Source organism: Hemitrygon akajei, chromosome 5 (assembly GCF_048418815.1).
Source record: "Hemitrygon akajei chromosome 5, sHemAka1.3, whole genome shotgun sequence".
Taxonomy (NCBI): Eukaryota; Metazoa; Chordata; class Chondrichthyes; order Myliobatiformes; family Dasyatidae; genus Hemitrygon; species Hemitrygon akajei.
The window spans coordinates 52,835,546-52,851,339 of record NC_133128.1 but is presented as its reverse complement, the minus strand read 5'-3'; the positions used below and the strand labels follow the sequence as shown (position 1 = coordinate 52,851,339).

The window sequence follows — 15,794 nt, the reverse complement described above, 5'->3', positions numbered from 1 at the left end:
TAGTGGTTGCATGTTGGGTCACGCCATCACTGAGAAGGGGAAATGGTTTAAGCTGACATCTCCAGTTTGTTGTTTTATTGTCATCTACCATTAATGCGCGAGAACTGCAGAGCATCAATCTGATTCTTCGGCTCTGGGATCACTTGGATTGTCTATTTCATTATTTTTACTGTTTGTGTGCATATTGCAGCTTCAATTGGAGTTATGTTTGGCATGTGTCCTTCTGCAATCAGTCAGCCAGAGCTGATTGCATGACGTGATCATAATAGTAAAGGGAGGGATATGTCAGATCAGAACTCTACAAACCATCGTGCTGGACATCTTATTATATGTGGATGCATGGTTTTGAGTTGCTGGGACTGTTGACACTTGCTGTACCACACAGGACAAAGCAAGGTCCCCACAGGACTGTGCTTGGTTGTTTTTCCCAGAGCTGTCATAGATCATCCAGGTAGATTGGCAAGGATATGATCAAGCAGATTATCCCTCGTGTTGGCTCATTTACTACCTGCTGCACACCAGTCCACTAGTTATGTCAGACACGTCGATGCAGTTCACATCTCTGAACTCCGGTGACTTGTGTTTGATTCTGTATCCTTGCTACTTTCGGTACTGCTTCCAAGTATTGTTCAACGTGGTGTAGCATTAATTCATGCACAGTGGAAGGATGGAAGATGGTAATCTTTGCATGTATTCCCTGTAACTGCATGGGTTTCCTCGGGTGCTGCAGTTTCTTCCCATATCTCGAAAATCTGCAGATTGGCAGTTGTAAATAGCCCCGGAGTGTATAATGGTGGGGGAATCTCGGCAGGTTGGGGTTGAGGTTGGTCGGGTTTGGAGATGGAGAATATGGAAGGAATAAAGTGTATCAGGGTGGGATTAATGTCGGATATCCATCTGCATTTGATGGGTCAAAGGACCTAGTTGCGTGCTGTACTTTTCAGCGTCTGCCCATCAGGATTCTGCAGCTCATTCAGTGCCACTGCTTCCGAGTCGCTCTGGTAGTGGAAATGGAAGTTCCTCATCAAGAGCACATTCTGTGCCCCATTGTTCGATATGTAGAAACACAGATACTCCAGCAGAAGGATGATGGTAGATGGTAATCAAGAATAGGTTTTCTTGCCCAAGTTCACCCTAGTGCTTGAGGCTTCTGGGGTTAACGTTGTGGAGTCCACAGACTGCTCTTTCCAATTAGCATACCACTACGTGTGAAGACTGGTTGGCATTTGTAGTGCTAAAACAGCTATGCTGCCAACGTGCATGTTGGGATGCATTGCTCACACACCTTGATTCTGAATACTGAATCTATTCATGTTATTACTTTGGAATGAGGAAGCTATATCATGTGATGCAGAAGAAATAAGATGCTTGTAAAAATATTATTGGGTATCTCTCTTGATTCATGGCCGTGGAATTTTCAACGTCAGTGCAAGAGGCATCATGCTATTTATAAGAAATCAGTGAAATGACACTGTTAGCAACTCTTTGATATGACTAAGTTGGTCCTGTTGTTGAAAGTATTTTCCAAAAGGCTCAAACTTCCCAAATTCTCTCATTGGGGTCAATGCATTGTCTTGAAAATTCTTCCAGGGAGAAAAAGTATTGTCACTGTTACAGGTGAATTGAGCGTCTTCCATTCCAGATTGTGCTTCCTTGTTCCACATAGCTGCTACATAACAGTCACCAGCTTTATTATAAATAGGGTTTTCAAGCAGGCAATGAAGGAAAAATGTTTCGTGTATGTTTGAAAATGCATCTTGTAAATATATAACATGATGAGGCAAGATAAGATTGTTACCATGCATTACTTCATTCATGAGATCGTATTGACAAAGTTGATCATTTATATTCAACTTCATTCATAATGGGATACATCTTTTCCATTATAAATTGTTGATATTAATTTCTTTTAGAGAATGTATTTTGATATTTTTGTTTTCCTTTTTCAGTATTAAAGGTGGCTGAAGTTTACAAGTATATGTGACCAAGAGGATCAGTGCTAAGGATCTGGACGGCATAATTGCATCTTAACAGCAACCATTAAAATTTTCTTCAAAGGCCAAACAACTAAACTGAACAACCTCAAAGTAAAACAACTAAGATGAATTGTACTTGGAAACCCTGCAGTTAATCATGGTTATTGGGAAGACTGGACCGATTTCTACCTTGAACCAAGACTTAAGATTGAACACATTCACTTCATTGTATCCTGAATTTCTCAGCAAGTGATTTTCTCCAAAACTAGTCATCACTAGACCCCCAAGAACAGAACGAACATTGCTTTTGCAGAAGCATGTCCAAAAAAACTGAGGTTGTCAATTTGTCATTCCTGTTGGACGATGAAAAGAAAACGATTCTAGAAGTTTTAAACCGAGATGAAGTATTGAGAAAAGCTGAAGAGAAAAGAATAAGGTCAGTGGTAGGAGGCGGGGGTTGGTCATTGGCTTAATTAAAAATTTACTAATATTGGTCAACATAATTAAGTGAATTTGTACTCCAGCCAAGAAAGTACTCAGCAATGCAAAATGCTTTTGTATTTCGTACACATTACTGTTCATAGGCAAATGAGCTGGTACACCTTGTGTTTTGTAGCATGAAGTAATTCCTTGAAATATAAAATTAAGGTGAGAGACATAGTATTAAAAATATATTTCTTCATCTGGAACTAGAAGGCAAGGGAATGCAATCCAGTCCACTCATATGCATTTTTGGTAGTCAATGCAAGATCGAGTGACAAGATTAAGTCAATTGACCCAACCCTCACTGGGGAATTAATGTACATAAGAATTAACACAAGATATGTGGATATGGGCTATTCAGCTTATCCATGTTCTTCCATTTAAGAGTACAAATACACCATATCTACATTATTTTGCCTTACTTAATTTTAATCGATTTAGAGATGGAGCACAGTTGAAAGGCTGTTCTGGCCCAATCAGCCGATGCTGCCCATTTACAACCATGTGACAAGTTAACCTAATAACCCATATGACTTTGATATGTGGAAGGAAACTGGAGCACCTCGAGGAAAATGTACAAACACCTTACAAACAGTAGTGGAATTGAACCTGGGTCACCGGCGTTGTAATAGTGTTAATGCTAACCACTACGCTTCTGTCCTGCCTATTCTGCTAATTACAAAACTCAAAAAAATCTACAGATTTGTCAGATATCATTTTTCTTTTATAAATCCACTTTGGCCCTGCCTCCTCCTATCCTTTAAATGTCCTGTTACCTCATAGTAGTAATAAGAAGAAGAAGAAGAAAAAAACAAGCATTTTCAATATAACTAATGACAGGCTAACATATCTTTGACTCCCTGTTTATCATCTGCCAAGTAGTGGGGTTTGATTTTCCTCCTTTCAACTTGTGGATACCACTGTGGGAACCCAGGGTATTTCCCAACAATTTTAACAGGCCAACATGAAAGAAAGTATGAAAGGTTTTATTATGGAATTGTACATAACACATGCATCTACCTGCTGTGATTTTTACGTGCTTTTGCTACAGTCCTCGTATTCGGTACTCAAGTTGCTATTGAATGAAACTGGAACGATGCTCACTACTTTCACAGAAAACACACTCACAAAACATCAGCATCTCTGCAGATTATATTTTGCCCCTTTAGTAATGGAATGCAGAATCTTGTGGACTATGGGCAATGATATCATCAAGCAGGTTAAGCAACCGATCAAATTGAAGAAGGTTTGGTAGCAAAAGATTAAAAAACAATTGAATGTATAGGTTTTTCAGTATTTTAAGCTTTGAAAGATTTATTCTGAGGGAATTCAATTACAAATGTAAATTAAAAATAAGATTGGAGATGAAGTATTAACTGCAATTGCTTAATATGGCATTAGAAAACTCGGCTATACATAATTCATCAAAAAGAATCGGCAGTGAAATATCGCATTTATAAAATAAGATGAAAATTTACATCATGCTAATGATTCTGTGCTTGTCTAGGTTAAAACTGCAACAGTGCCTACTACTTCAAGGTTTAAGATGGTTTAGTAATGTTGTGTACACAAGTGTAAAGGAGAATGATATAATTGTTACTCCTGATCTGATGCAGCACAAAAAGCACCAAGGATGACTAACTTGAAAATAATAATAAAACACAATAAATATAAATACATTCCTTTTAGAGATACAGCACCATAAAAGGCCCTTCTGTCATAATGAGTCCCACTGCCAAGTTACACCCAAATAACCAACTGATCTACCAATCCATACATCTTTTGGACTGTGGGAGTAAACTATAGCACCTGGAGGAAACCCACGTGGTCATGGGGAGAACGTACAAATACCCTACAAACAGCAGTGGAAAATAAACCCAGGTCACTGGCACTGTAAAGCATTAAACTAACCACGGTGGCACCCTCTCTGTTGCTCTGAATTTACACAATTAGCAGGTACATGCAAACATTAGAATTTGATAGTTCTAAAGTAATTCCAGATATTTCTATCATTGTGATTATAAAATTTGTACTAGTATCTTCCCACATTTTATAAACACACTTAAAAATACATATACACTAAATCTATTCCTTTTATTGCCCATAGCTACGATCAAGGCTGTTCCTGGACTACTTTGTAAAGTCGATGTGATAGTACTAAAAGACTGCACAGTATTTCATTATGACTGTTGATTACCTCCTCTTTGCAAGCCAGAAAATTTTAACATGGTACCCCTAGAATTGATAAATTAAGCCTGTTTTTGTATGTTCATTCACATTTTATATTTTTAATGTTAAGCAATTAAGGAAATAGTGACATCATTTCCACGCTAGGGTTCAGATTACTGGAATTGCAACAAGTGAATCCACACGGAAGCTGATTTGCTGTTTAACCAGATGGGATGGGTAGGGCAAAGATTTCACAAAAGCTTGCATGTTTTCATGATTCATACGCATATATTTCACTATCTTTTCTCCCTGTTTGCATACCTCACATTCCTTGCATTACATGGCATATGCTACTCAAACTATCTCTTGCTGGAAAAAGGTTCATAGAAACAGAAAACCTACAGCACAATACAGGCCCTTCAGCCCACAATGCTGTGCTGAACATGTCCTTGCTTAGAAATTACCTAAGGTTACCCATAGCCCTCTATTTATTTTTCTAAGCTCCATATACCTAACCAGGAGTCTCTTAAAAGACCCTATCATATCCGCCTCCACCACCGTTGCCAGCAGCCCATTCCACACACTCACCATTCTCTGTGTTTTTAAAAAAAACTTGCCCCCTGACATCTCCCCTGTACCTACTTCCAAGCACCTTAAAACTATGCCCTCTCATGTTAGCCATTTCAGCCCTGGGAACAAGCTTCCTCTGACTATCCACACGATCGATGCCTCTCATCATCCTATACACCTCCATCAGCTCGCCTCTCATCTTCTGTCGCTGCAAGGAGAAAAGACCGAGTTCACTCAAACTATTCTCATAAGGCATGCTCCCCAATCCAGGCAACACCCTCGTAAATCTCCTCTGTACACTTTCTATAGTTTTCGCATCTTTCCTGTAGTGAGTTGACCAGAACTGAGCACAGTACCCCAAGTGGGGTCTGACCAGGGTCATATATAGCTGTAACATTACCTCTCAGCTCTGAAACTCAATCCCATGGTTGATGAAGGCCAATGCCTGTGGCCTACTTAGCCACAGAGTCAACCTACGCAGCAGTTTTGAGTGTCTTATGGACTCAGACCCCAAGATTCCTCTGATCCTCCACACTGCCAAGAGTCTTACCATTAACACTATATTTTGCCATCATATTTGACCTACCAAAATGAATCACCTCACACTTATCTGGGTTGAACTCCATCTGCCACTTCTCAGCCCAGTTTTGCATCCTATCAATGTCCTGCTATAACCTCTGACAGCCCTCCACACTATCCACAACACCCCCAACCTTAGTGTCATCAGCAAAATTACTAACCCATCCCTCCACTTCCCCATCCAGGTCATTCATAAAAATCGTGAAGATTAAGGGTCCCAGACAGATCCCTGAGGCACCCCACTGGTCACCGACCTCCATGTAGAATATGACCCATTTACAATCACTCTTTGCCTTCCATGAGGAAGCCAGTTCTGGATCCACAAAGCAATGTTCCCTTGGATCCCATGCCTCCTTACTTTCTCAATAAGCCTTGCATGGGGTACCTTATCAAATGCCTTGCTGAAATCCATATACACTACATCTACTGCTCTACCTTCATCAATGTGTTTAGTCACCGCCACAAAAAATTCAATCAGGCTCGTGAGGCACGACCTGCCTTTGACAAAGCCATGCTGACTATTCCTAATCATATTATGCCTCTCCAAATGTTGATAGATCCTGCCTCTCAGGATCTTTTCCATCAACTTACCAACCACTGAAGTAAGACTCACTGGTCTATAATTTCCTGAGCTATCTCTACTCCCTTTCTTGAATAAGGAAACAACATCTGCAACCCTCCAATCCCCTGGAACCTCTCCCGTCCTCATTGATCCTGCAAAGATCATTGCCAGTGGCTCAGCAATCTCCTCCCTCACCTCCCACAGCAGCCTGAGGTACATCTCATTCAGTCACAGGGACTTATCCAACTTGTTGCTTTCCAAAAGTTCCAGCACATCCTCTTTCTTAATATCTACATGCTCAAGCTTTTCAATCCTCTGTAAGTCTTCCCTAGAATCACCAAGATCCTTTTCCGTGGTGAATACTGAAGCAAAGTATTCATTAAGTATCTCTGCTATCTCCTCTGGTTCCATACACACACTTTTCCACAGTCACATTTGATAGGTCCTATTCTCTCATGTCTTATCTTCTTGCTCATCACATACTTGTAGAATGCTTTGGGGTTTTCCTTAATCCTGCTCACCAAGGCCTTCTCATGGCCTCTTCTGGCTCTCCTAATTTCATTCTTAAGCTCTTTCCTGCTAGCCTTATAATCTTCTAGATCTGTATCATTACCTAGCTTTTTTTTTAATCTTTTGTAAGCTTTTTTTTCAACAGCCTTTGTACACCATGGTTCCTGTACCTTATCATCCTTTCCCTGTCTCATTGGAACTTCCCTATTCAGGCAAATATCACCTGAATACTTGTCACATTTCTGCTGTACATTTCCCTGAGAACATCTGTTCCCAATTTATGCTTCCAAGTTCCTGCCTGATAGCTGCATATTTCCCCTTACTCGAATTAAACACTTTCCTAACTTGTCTGTTCCTATCCTTCTCCAATGCTATGGTATAGGAGATAGAATTGTGATCGCTATCTCCAAAATGCTCTCCCACTGAGAGACCTGACCAAGTCCATGTCCCAATATCAAATCAAGTATAGCCTCTCCTCTTGTAAGTTTATCTACATATTGTATCAGGAAACCTTCCTGAGCACTCCTAACTAACTCCACTCCCACCACGACAACCCTGTTATTATTACACCTTTCCAGAATCTGTCCCCCTATCTGCTCCTCAATGTCCCTGTTACTACTGGGTGGTCTATATAAAAAAAAAACACCCAGTAGAGTTATTGACCCTCTTCCTGCTTCTAACTTCTACCCACAGAGACTCGGTAGACAATTCCTCCATGACTTTCTCCTTTTCTGCAGCCGTGACACTGTCTCTGATCAGCAGTGCCATACCCCCACCTCTTTTGCCTCCCTCCCTGTCCTTTCTGAAACATCTATAGCCTGGCACTCGAAGTAATCATTCCTGCCCCTGAACCATCCAAGTCTCTGTAATGGCCACACCATCATAACTCCAAGTACTGATCCAAGCTCTAAGCTCATCCACTTTGTTCATGATGCTTCTTGTATTAAAATAGACAAATCTCAAACCATCAGTCTGAGCACATCCCTTCTCTATCAACTGCCTATCCTCCCTCTCCAAGCTTTGTGAGCCAACAGCCCCTTTCTCCGTCTCTTCAGTTCGGCTCCCACCCCCCAGCAATTCTAGTTTAAACTCTCACCAATAGCCTTGGCAAACTTCCCTGCCAGGATATTGGTCCCCCTCGGATCAGAGTGTTGTACAGGTCACACCTGCCCCAAAAGAGGTCCCAATGACCCAGAGATCTGAATCCCTGCTTCCTGCTCCAATCCTTCAGCCACACATTTATCCTCCACCTCATTCTATTCCTGTACTCATTGTCACGTGGCACAGGCAGTAATCCCGAGATTACTACCATGTAGTCCTGCTTCTTAACTTCCTTCCTCACTCCCTGTAGTCTGTTTTCAGGACCTCCTCTCTTTTCCTACCTATGCCATTGGTTCCAATATGTACCACAACCTCTGGCTGTACTTCAGGATATCATGGATGTGATCAGAAACATCCTGGACCGTGGCACCTGGGAGGCAAGCTACCATCCGTGTTTCTTTCCTGTGTCCACAGAATTGCCTGTCTGACTCCCTAACTATAGAGTCCCGTATTACAGCTGCCATTCTCTTCCTTTCCCTACCCTTCTGAGCCACAGGGTGAGATTCTGTGGCAGAGACGTAGCCACTGTGGCTTCCCCCAGGTAGGCTGTCTTCCCCAACAGTACTCAAACAGGAGCACTTATTGTTAAGGGGGACAGCCACAGGGGTTCTCTCTAGTATCTGCCTCTTGCCCTTCCCTCTCCTGACTGTTACACATTTATCTGTCTCCCGAGGCTCTGGTGTGACTAATTGCCTATCGCTCCTCTCTATCACCTCCTCACTTTCCCTGACCAGACGAAGGTCATGGAGCTGCATCTCCAGTTCCCTAACACAGTCCCTAAGGAGCTGCAACTCGATGCACCTGACACAGCTGAGGCCTTCTGGGAGGCTGGGAGTCTCCTGGACATCCCACCTCTGACACCCAGTACAGAACACCGGCCTCACAGACACACTTCCTGTTTCTTTTCTTAATAGGTAACCTACCTCGCCTCAGCCGGTTATCACCGAAGCCCCGTTGAGCCAAAGCCCTCCTACTCTGTCGCCCGCACCTCCGACACCCACTCTGTAAAGCTGTCTCCTTTTCAACTTCGCGACGGTCGAACTCGCTGACGTCCACGCGCTTGTGCAGTCGTCCCTCGGTCATGGATCACTGGGATCTATCCTAGAGTAGAGTTGACCTGTACGAGAGGGGTGGGTTGCACTTGGACCTAAGGGAGAAAATATCCTTGTGGGAAAATCACGATATCCAGGTTTGCAGGAAAAGGGCCGATAGGACTTCATTAAATTTCACCTAGTTCAATGCACATAGCTTAACAGTAACATAGATGAACTGTGGAAGTGGGCTGCCTGTAGGGACTGGGATATCGTAGCCATAACAGACATGTAGCTGGAAGAAGGGCAGGCCTGGCACCTCAGTGTTCTGGGATACCAGTGCCTCGGGTGTGACAGAGAAAGAGTGGGTTTGGCTCTTCCCCTCTATCGCATTTTCCAAGGTTCCCATTGCAGACATCACTTCTATTGACTTTCCTAGAACAGAGGTAGTTAGTGCCAACACCACCCCTCTAAAACCAGTAGCTGATTGTACTAGCCTCATTTGGAGTCCCTCGGTGAAAGGGGCTTCATCTAGGCCTGTTGTCTCTCGTCATCTATGGTTCCTTGAATGGCCATTTCCCGCAGCCACTGCGCACTTTGTTTGGGTGTGTTACACTCTGCAGGACTTGTGTACCAGTCTGTTGGGCTGGGGTAACAAACGTGCACCAGCAGGCTGAACAAGGAATCTGTTGCTGACCGTCCCGTGTTTTCCCAGTAGTGTGGACTGATGGATCCTCGCTTAGGTACTTCGGCGGCTAGCAGTTTAACCTCATCCCGGATTTGGGTCAGTCAGGTTGTGAGTTGGAAAGAAATTCAATCCCACAAATCCCTGAACTCCATTCCACTATCGTCCTGAGTGACAACCTGCTACCACTGAGCACACCATTGTGGTGCCGGCTGCTCTTGGTCATCCTAATCCTCATATTGTCTCCCATTTGTCCTCGCATTTATCTACTACAGTTTTAAGAGGCTGGTCTGCTAAGGACGCCTGTTATCGACCCCGTAGCAAATCAATGGGTTGATCTACTCATCTATCATCAGGACTTGACCAGAAATCCCCTGTCTGTTTTATCCGGATCCCAGCCTTTTCCCTTCATAGCTCGCACCTTTACTGGGTCCAGGGTAGAACCAATTTTCTCTGCCATTTCTTTTTGTCCAGGAGCTGCACGTTGGCTGGCCAACATGGCTCTGGCTATTCAGTTTTCTCAGCCCATTCTTGAGCTGTGTGTACAGGTTCATGTGCTAAGTTCAATTGTCTCCCCTTCTCCTTTAATCCATCTTTCAATCTAGAAACTTCTTTCTCTAAGGCATTTACTATATGTGTTGCTCTCTATCCTTAAGTACATCCATAAACACCCAAAGTGCAGCTCTAGTGGTGTCCTTTACAAATGGGGAGGAAAATCTATGCCATCCAATGGGTTCTTTTCTCTGGCCCTTGTAACTACTCAGTTCCACATGTTTTGTTGCTCTCAAATTGGCCAGAGTACCAAAACCTTTGGAATTATCTTGTCAGTCAGGAATTTTTTTTTAAAACTCTTCAGCCTATACTCATTTATCTTTCCCTGAAGTATGGCTCAGAGTGGAATCCTGCCAACTATGCCAATTTGTCTCAAAATAGAGCTCAGGTTTCTTTTGATTCCTCTTGAGCAACTGACTCAGCAATGAAAGATATAATTCCCAGACTACTTTATTTGATTCTTCCCTAACAAATAAAGCTAAAGGTTGCATGCAATTTGTTGCAATATTTCTCGGCAATTAACAATTAGCAGCACTGCTTATCTGCTCTTAACCACTGAGTCTTCGGTTGCCAGGGAGTTCCAGCACTTCGAAACTTTGTCAAGATCAACATGCATTGGTCGTGGAGAAACTCTAAAACTCCTTTGAAGCAACCTTATTATACTGTTCAGGGTCTTGCTTAAGTCCCCGACATGTAACTAAGAACTTCATACAAGGCCTGACCCCCGATATGCCGTTTACTGTAAACTACCACAATTTCCAGTAAATCACCTCAGACAGGCCTACCTGCACAACAAATCCCAAAACTAAAGTTCAGTTGGCCATCTTGTCAACGTGCTCAGCCATTTTTATTGCTGTTGCAAGAGGGAAGTCAGTAATTCTGTTTCATCTTACCTCACGGGAGAGAAGTAACTGAAGAGGCTGTTGGAGAGCACTTTGAATCCAGTAACCACAATTCTATTTTTTAAATAGTAATGGGGGGGGGGGGAAGATTAGAACAGGTCTACAGGCTTAAGTCCTAAACTGGAGCAGGTCCAACTTTGAGGGCAGGATCTAGTTTGAGTCAATTAGATGACTCAGTTTAAAGGCAAAGGAACAGCTGGCAAGTGAGAGAGATTTTAAAAGGTCATATGAAAATTCTGGAGCAGCATATTCCTGTTAGAATGAAGGTGGACATACGAATTTAAGGGAATAATGGCTGACAAGAGATATTGAGTCTCTAGTAAGGAAAAAAAATTGCATATGTTGCATTTAGGTAGCTGGGTACAAACTAATCCCTCAATAAATATAAAAGATTAAGACCATTCCTAAGAAGGAAATCAAGAGCGCAAAAAAGAGTTGAGTTTGATTTGACAGGCAGGGTTATAAATAATCCCAAGAGGTGGTTCAGTTATATTAACAGTAAAAGGGAGATTAAGGTTTCTAGGTCCTCTTAAAGATCATTGGGGTTATTTATGCGTGGAGTTGCAGGAGGTGGCTGAGAGTTTTAATCCCTTGTGTTTACTAAGGTGAATATCATGGATACCAAAGAATTAATGGTAATAGGCAGTGAGATGGTGCAGTCTTGAAACACATTAAGGTGGGCAGAACTCCAGGGCCTGGCAAAGTGCACCCCTGGATCTTATGAGAGGCCAGAAAAGAAATTGCAGAACCCCTTGTAGAGGCTTTTGTCTCATTGTTACCCACACTGGCAAAGTTCCAGAAAACTGGGGTGCAGCTAATATGGTTCCATTGTCAAGAAGGACAGGACAGCAACTACAGGCTGATGAGCCTGACTTCTGTTGTGAGGAGGTTGCTAGAGGGATTTTTTGAGAGACATGATCCACCATCACGTGGATACTGATCCGGGGAATAGTCAGCGTTGTTCTGTGCATGGAAGCTCATGTGCGAAGGATCTCCTGGAGTTTTTTGAAGAGGTAACTACAGGGAGTAGATGAGGGGGAGGGCAGTAGATATTGTCTGGACTTTAGTAAGACCTTTGACAAGGCCCTGAACGGCAAGCTGATCTGCAAAATTAGGTCACATGGGATTAAGGGGGAGCTAATAGGGTGCATTCAGGAAGCTGATAGGAAGCACAAAAAGAGAGAATCTGCAGATGCTGGAAATCAAAGTAACACACACCAAATACTGGAGGACCTCAGCAGGCCAGGTAGCATCCATGGAACGTCGACCGTTCACTCTTTTCCATTGATGCTGCCTGGCCTGCTGAGTACCTCCAGCATTGAGGGTTTAAAATTGAATCTCTGACAGGAGGCCTGTGACTGGTGGAGTGTGACTAGGGATCAATGTTGGGACCCCTTTATTATCTCCATATAAATATCTCTAATATATAACCATATAACAATTACAGCACGGAAACAGGCCATCTTGGCCCTTCTAGTCCGTGCCAAACGCTTCCTCTCACCTAGTCCCACCGACCTGCACTCAGCCCATAACCCTCCATTCCTTTCCTGTCCATATACCGATCCAATTTTACTTTAAATGACAATATCGAACCTGCCTCTACTACTTCTACTGGAAGCTCGTTCCACACAGCTACCACTCTCTGAGTAAAGAAATTCCCCCTTGTGTTACCCCTAAACTTTTGCCCCCTATCTCTCAACTCATGTCCTCTTGTTTGAATCTCCTCTACTTTCAATGGAAAAAGCCTATCCACATCAACTCTATCTATCCCCCTCAGAATTTTAAATACCTCTGTCAAGTCCCCCCTCAACCTTCTACACTCCAAAGAATAAAGACCTAACTTGTTCAACTTTTCTCTGTAACTTAGGTGTTGAAACCCAGGAAACATTCTAGTAAATCTCCTCTGTACTCTCTCTATTTTGTTGACATCTTTCCTATAATTCGGTGACCAGAACTGTACACAATACTCCAAATTTGGCCTTACCAATGCCTTGTACAATTTTAACTTTACATCCCAACTCCTATACTCAATGCTCTGATTTATAAAGGCCAGCATACCAAAAGCTTTCTTCACCACCCTATCCACATGAGATTCCACCTTCAGGGAACTATGCACCATTATTCCTAGATCACTCTGTTCTACTGCATTCCTCAATGCCCTACCATTTACCATGTATGTCCTATTTTGATTAGTCCTACAAAAATGTAACACCTCACACTTATCAGCATTAAACTCCATCTGCCATCGTTCAGCCCACTCTTCTAACTGGCCTAAATCTCTCTGCAAGCTTTGAAAACTACTTCATTATCCACAACGCCACCTATCTTAGTATCATCTGCATACTTACTAATCCAATTTACCACCCTATCATCCAGATCATCAATGTATATGACAAACAACATTGGACCCAGTACAGATCCCTGAGGCACACCACTAGTCATCGGCCTCCAACCGGACAGTTATCCACCACAACTCTCTGGCATCTCCCATCCAACCACTGTTGAATCCATTTTACTACCTCAATATTAATATGTAAGGATTGAACCTTCCTAACTAACCTTCCGTGTGGAACCTTGTCAAAGGCCTTACTGAAGTCCATCTAGACAACATCCACTGCTTATATTTATTAAGAAATTTGGATATGAATGTGCATGGCACAATTAGCAAGTTTGCTGATGATACTAAGTTAGGCAGTCTTGAAGCAGGTTGCAATGAATTGCAAAGAGGTCTTGATCAGTTAGGAAGATGGGCCGAGGAATGGCAAATGGATTTCACCTTGAGGTGATGTATTTTGAACAGTCAGACCAAGGTAGGACATATACAGAGTATGGTAGGGCATTGACAGGTGTTGTGGAACAGAGGAATCTGAGAGTACAAATGCACGATTTGCTAAACAAAACTACGTAAGTGGACAGGATGATGAAGAAGATGCTAGCCTTCAGGGCAATGTGTTTAGGTCTTAGGATAGACAATAGACAGTAAGTGCAGGAGTAGGCCATTCGGCCCTTCTAGCCAGCACTGCCATTCACTGTGATCATGGCTGATCATACACAATTAGTACCCCGTTCCTGCCCTCTCCCCATATCCCTTGACCCCGCTATCTATAAGAGCTCTATCTAACTCTCTATGACTATGTTTATTCAATGGATGGAAGAAATCTAACTTGTTCAAAGCCTGCAGTGCTTGACTTTTTCACCTTCACGGCAATGGATTATCTAATGTTTGTGAACTTTCTTTTAATAAGGAATAGGAATGTACCTTCAGGATAGAGTATCCATTTCACATCAATTTTCTCTCTGAGACGCTCCATACATTTTGTTTATGTTTATTCCATGTCCCTGTACTTATCCGGGGTGAATGATGACTTGACCCCCCCCCCCCTACTTTTGTGGATATTGTGGTGGTTATTGAGGCCATTGTGGGATCAGCAGAGTCAGGAGGTGCCTAACAGGATGGTTTATTTTTTATGTCACTGCCCTCTCACTCCACTAACGTGTATTTTCTGCAGCCTCCTGATGTACTCTTTATTACTCAATTCCAATTGATCACCTGCAAGCTTAGCGACCCTCCCTTCTGTGCCTTCATCTCAATGCAGCATCACTCCACGAATGTGGCACACTTTGGCCTCGTTATTTTCTGGATTATTAAATGTTATCTTATGGACACTGTAGTAAACACTTAATCCACTCTGAAATATTAAACAGTAACACTTTAAACTTACCAGACACTGGTAAGTTTGAAGGGAGCATGGCCAACTGGCCCAGATTGGTTAGGAGGGGCACGGAGATGGGGACCTGGCAAGTAGATATTGAGTTTCCAATCGGTGGACAGGAAATGTGACGAATAGCACCTGGTGAACCAGATGCTAAACTATTGGTATTTTTGAATGGTTGTCAATTGTCATTGTCCGTCATCAAGTTTATTACCAAATGTACAAGTGCAATGAAAAGCTTACTTGTAACAGCATCACATGCACATAACTTCAGATAACACAATATTCACAAAAACATAAATTGTGTGCAATTTTTACAAGTTAGCAGATTATCAGAGTTGTATCGTACATCTTGCCAACACAAAGTGAAAGTTCCCAAAAAAACTTTGCAGAAGAAATATCAAGCACATGCACTGAGGAGAGGATTACACAGCCAACCAAAACCACAATAAGCTAAAAGCATCTCACAGGGATTGTTACAAGCTGCTGTTTCTCAAATAGGAATTATAAAATTTAGGACAGTAATTGAACTTCTGAGTTTCGGCTCACACCTGTGCTGTCACTAACCTTCATCGAATGCTCCGTTACCACCAAACTTCAGCATTTTGGTCACACGCTTGGCAATGACTCATTTGTATCTTTGAATAAATCAAAAAAGGATTTCTAAATTGCATTGTCTTGCTCGCCCATTAACCCTGTGTGAGCTTGCAGCTCTATATTCATTCTGCTCGATGCCCTACTTTTATTTACAGTTCAGTAACACTCTTACACTCATTTTTAGATTTCTCTAAGACTGTATTCTTTCATATGTTCATGCTTAGCTTTTTAAACAACTGGCAGTGGTTAAAAGACGATGTGCATATGCATGGCTGGAAAGGAGGAATGGGGCTTGTTTTTGCTGCTGTTGTTTGTTGCTTGCATTCTGTGTTGCGGCCATGCTATGCTGGCACCAGAATATGTG

At 42.4% G+C, this 15,794-nt stretch overlaps 1 protein-coding gene across 3 annotated transcripts in view; it reads left to right on the top strand.

Annotated features, from left to right (window-relative positions):
• The window catches only part of sytl5 (synaptotagmin-like 5), a 190,344-nt gene that overhangs the window by 101,093 nt on the left and 73,457 nt on the right, over nt 1-15,794 (top strand). For all 3 annotated transcript variants that reach the window (XM_073045563.1, XM_073045565.1, XM_073045564.1), the window contains exon 2: nt 1,950-2,412. In XM_073045563.1, the coding sequence (XP_072901664.1) occupies nt 2,294-2,412 (119 nt within the window). In that variant the 5' untranslated portion in view covers nt 1,950-2,293. The remainder of the gene's footprint in view (nt 1-1,949; nt 2,413-15,794) is intronic.